The 745-nt window shown below is 28.3% G+C and overlaps 1 protein-coding gene across 1 annotated transcript in view; it reads left to right on the forward strand.

The window, feature by feature from the left end:
- Positions 1-745, forward strand: part of LOC108576996 — a 1,589-nt gene that overhangs the window by 425 nt on the left and 419 nt on the right. Inside the window, exon 2 of the mRNA XM_017940078.1 lies at positions 306-619. Within this exon, the coding sequence (XP_017795567.1) occupies positions 306-619 (314 nt within the window). The remainder of the gene's footprint in view (positions 1-305; positions 620-745) is intronic.

The following is a 745-nucleotide window of genomic DNA, read 5'->3' on the forward strand; positions in this document are numbered from 1 at the left end:
ATTCTTATCCATCCATTAATATTTATAATAGAAAAGTATGTAAATGGAATGTGACTATAGTCGATCCCAGAGAAGCGATGAACCATAAAGAGCGCGTGAAAGCGAAACAAATTAAAGATAAATTCGTATTCCAGAATGTTAACTTGACTTAGTATTGAAATCTTATATTAGTTGAATCATAAATACCCATTAAAGCCTATTAATTCAAGAATTAGTAAAAAATTTTATATAGTCTAAAATATTTCTTAGAAAAAATCATTTAAATTCGTTTTTTATCAATTTTTTCTTTTCTCAAATTTATTTAGTTCTTAACGAATGCATTTCTTACATTCGCAACTGATATTCCATGGGCAAACAATTACCGATTTTACGAAGATGATCAGCAATTAACGACATATAGAAAAAACGATTCTAGGCTTCCAATAAAGAGGCATAACGAACAATTACAAGTGCACAAAAATAACGAGGACAAGTTAATAATGAGTGAACGAATGAAAACAAAACAGGAAGAAGACATAGGCCCCTGGAATTTATCTAAAGATACAGATCGTATACAGTTTCAAATAGAAGGTCACGAAGGGCCCCAAACGTACATTTTTGGATTTGATACTGGATACGGGTAAGTTACAGTTTAAATCTTGAAGTTAAACTTGAATTAACAATTAACGTTAATAGCAGATAAAGAAATTCAATGAAATTAATTTATTTAAAATATATTATTTAATATAAATGAAATTTTCCACTA

This window comes from Habropoda laboriosa, unplaced genomic scaffold (genome assembly GCF_001263275.1).
Source record: "Habropoda laboriosa isolate 0110345459 unplaced genomic scaffold, ASM126327v1 scaffold54, whole genome shotgun sequence".
NCBI lineage: Eukaryota > Metazoa > Arthropoda > Insecta > Hymenoptera > Apidae > Habropoda > Habropoda laboriosa.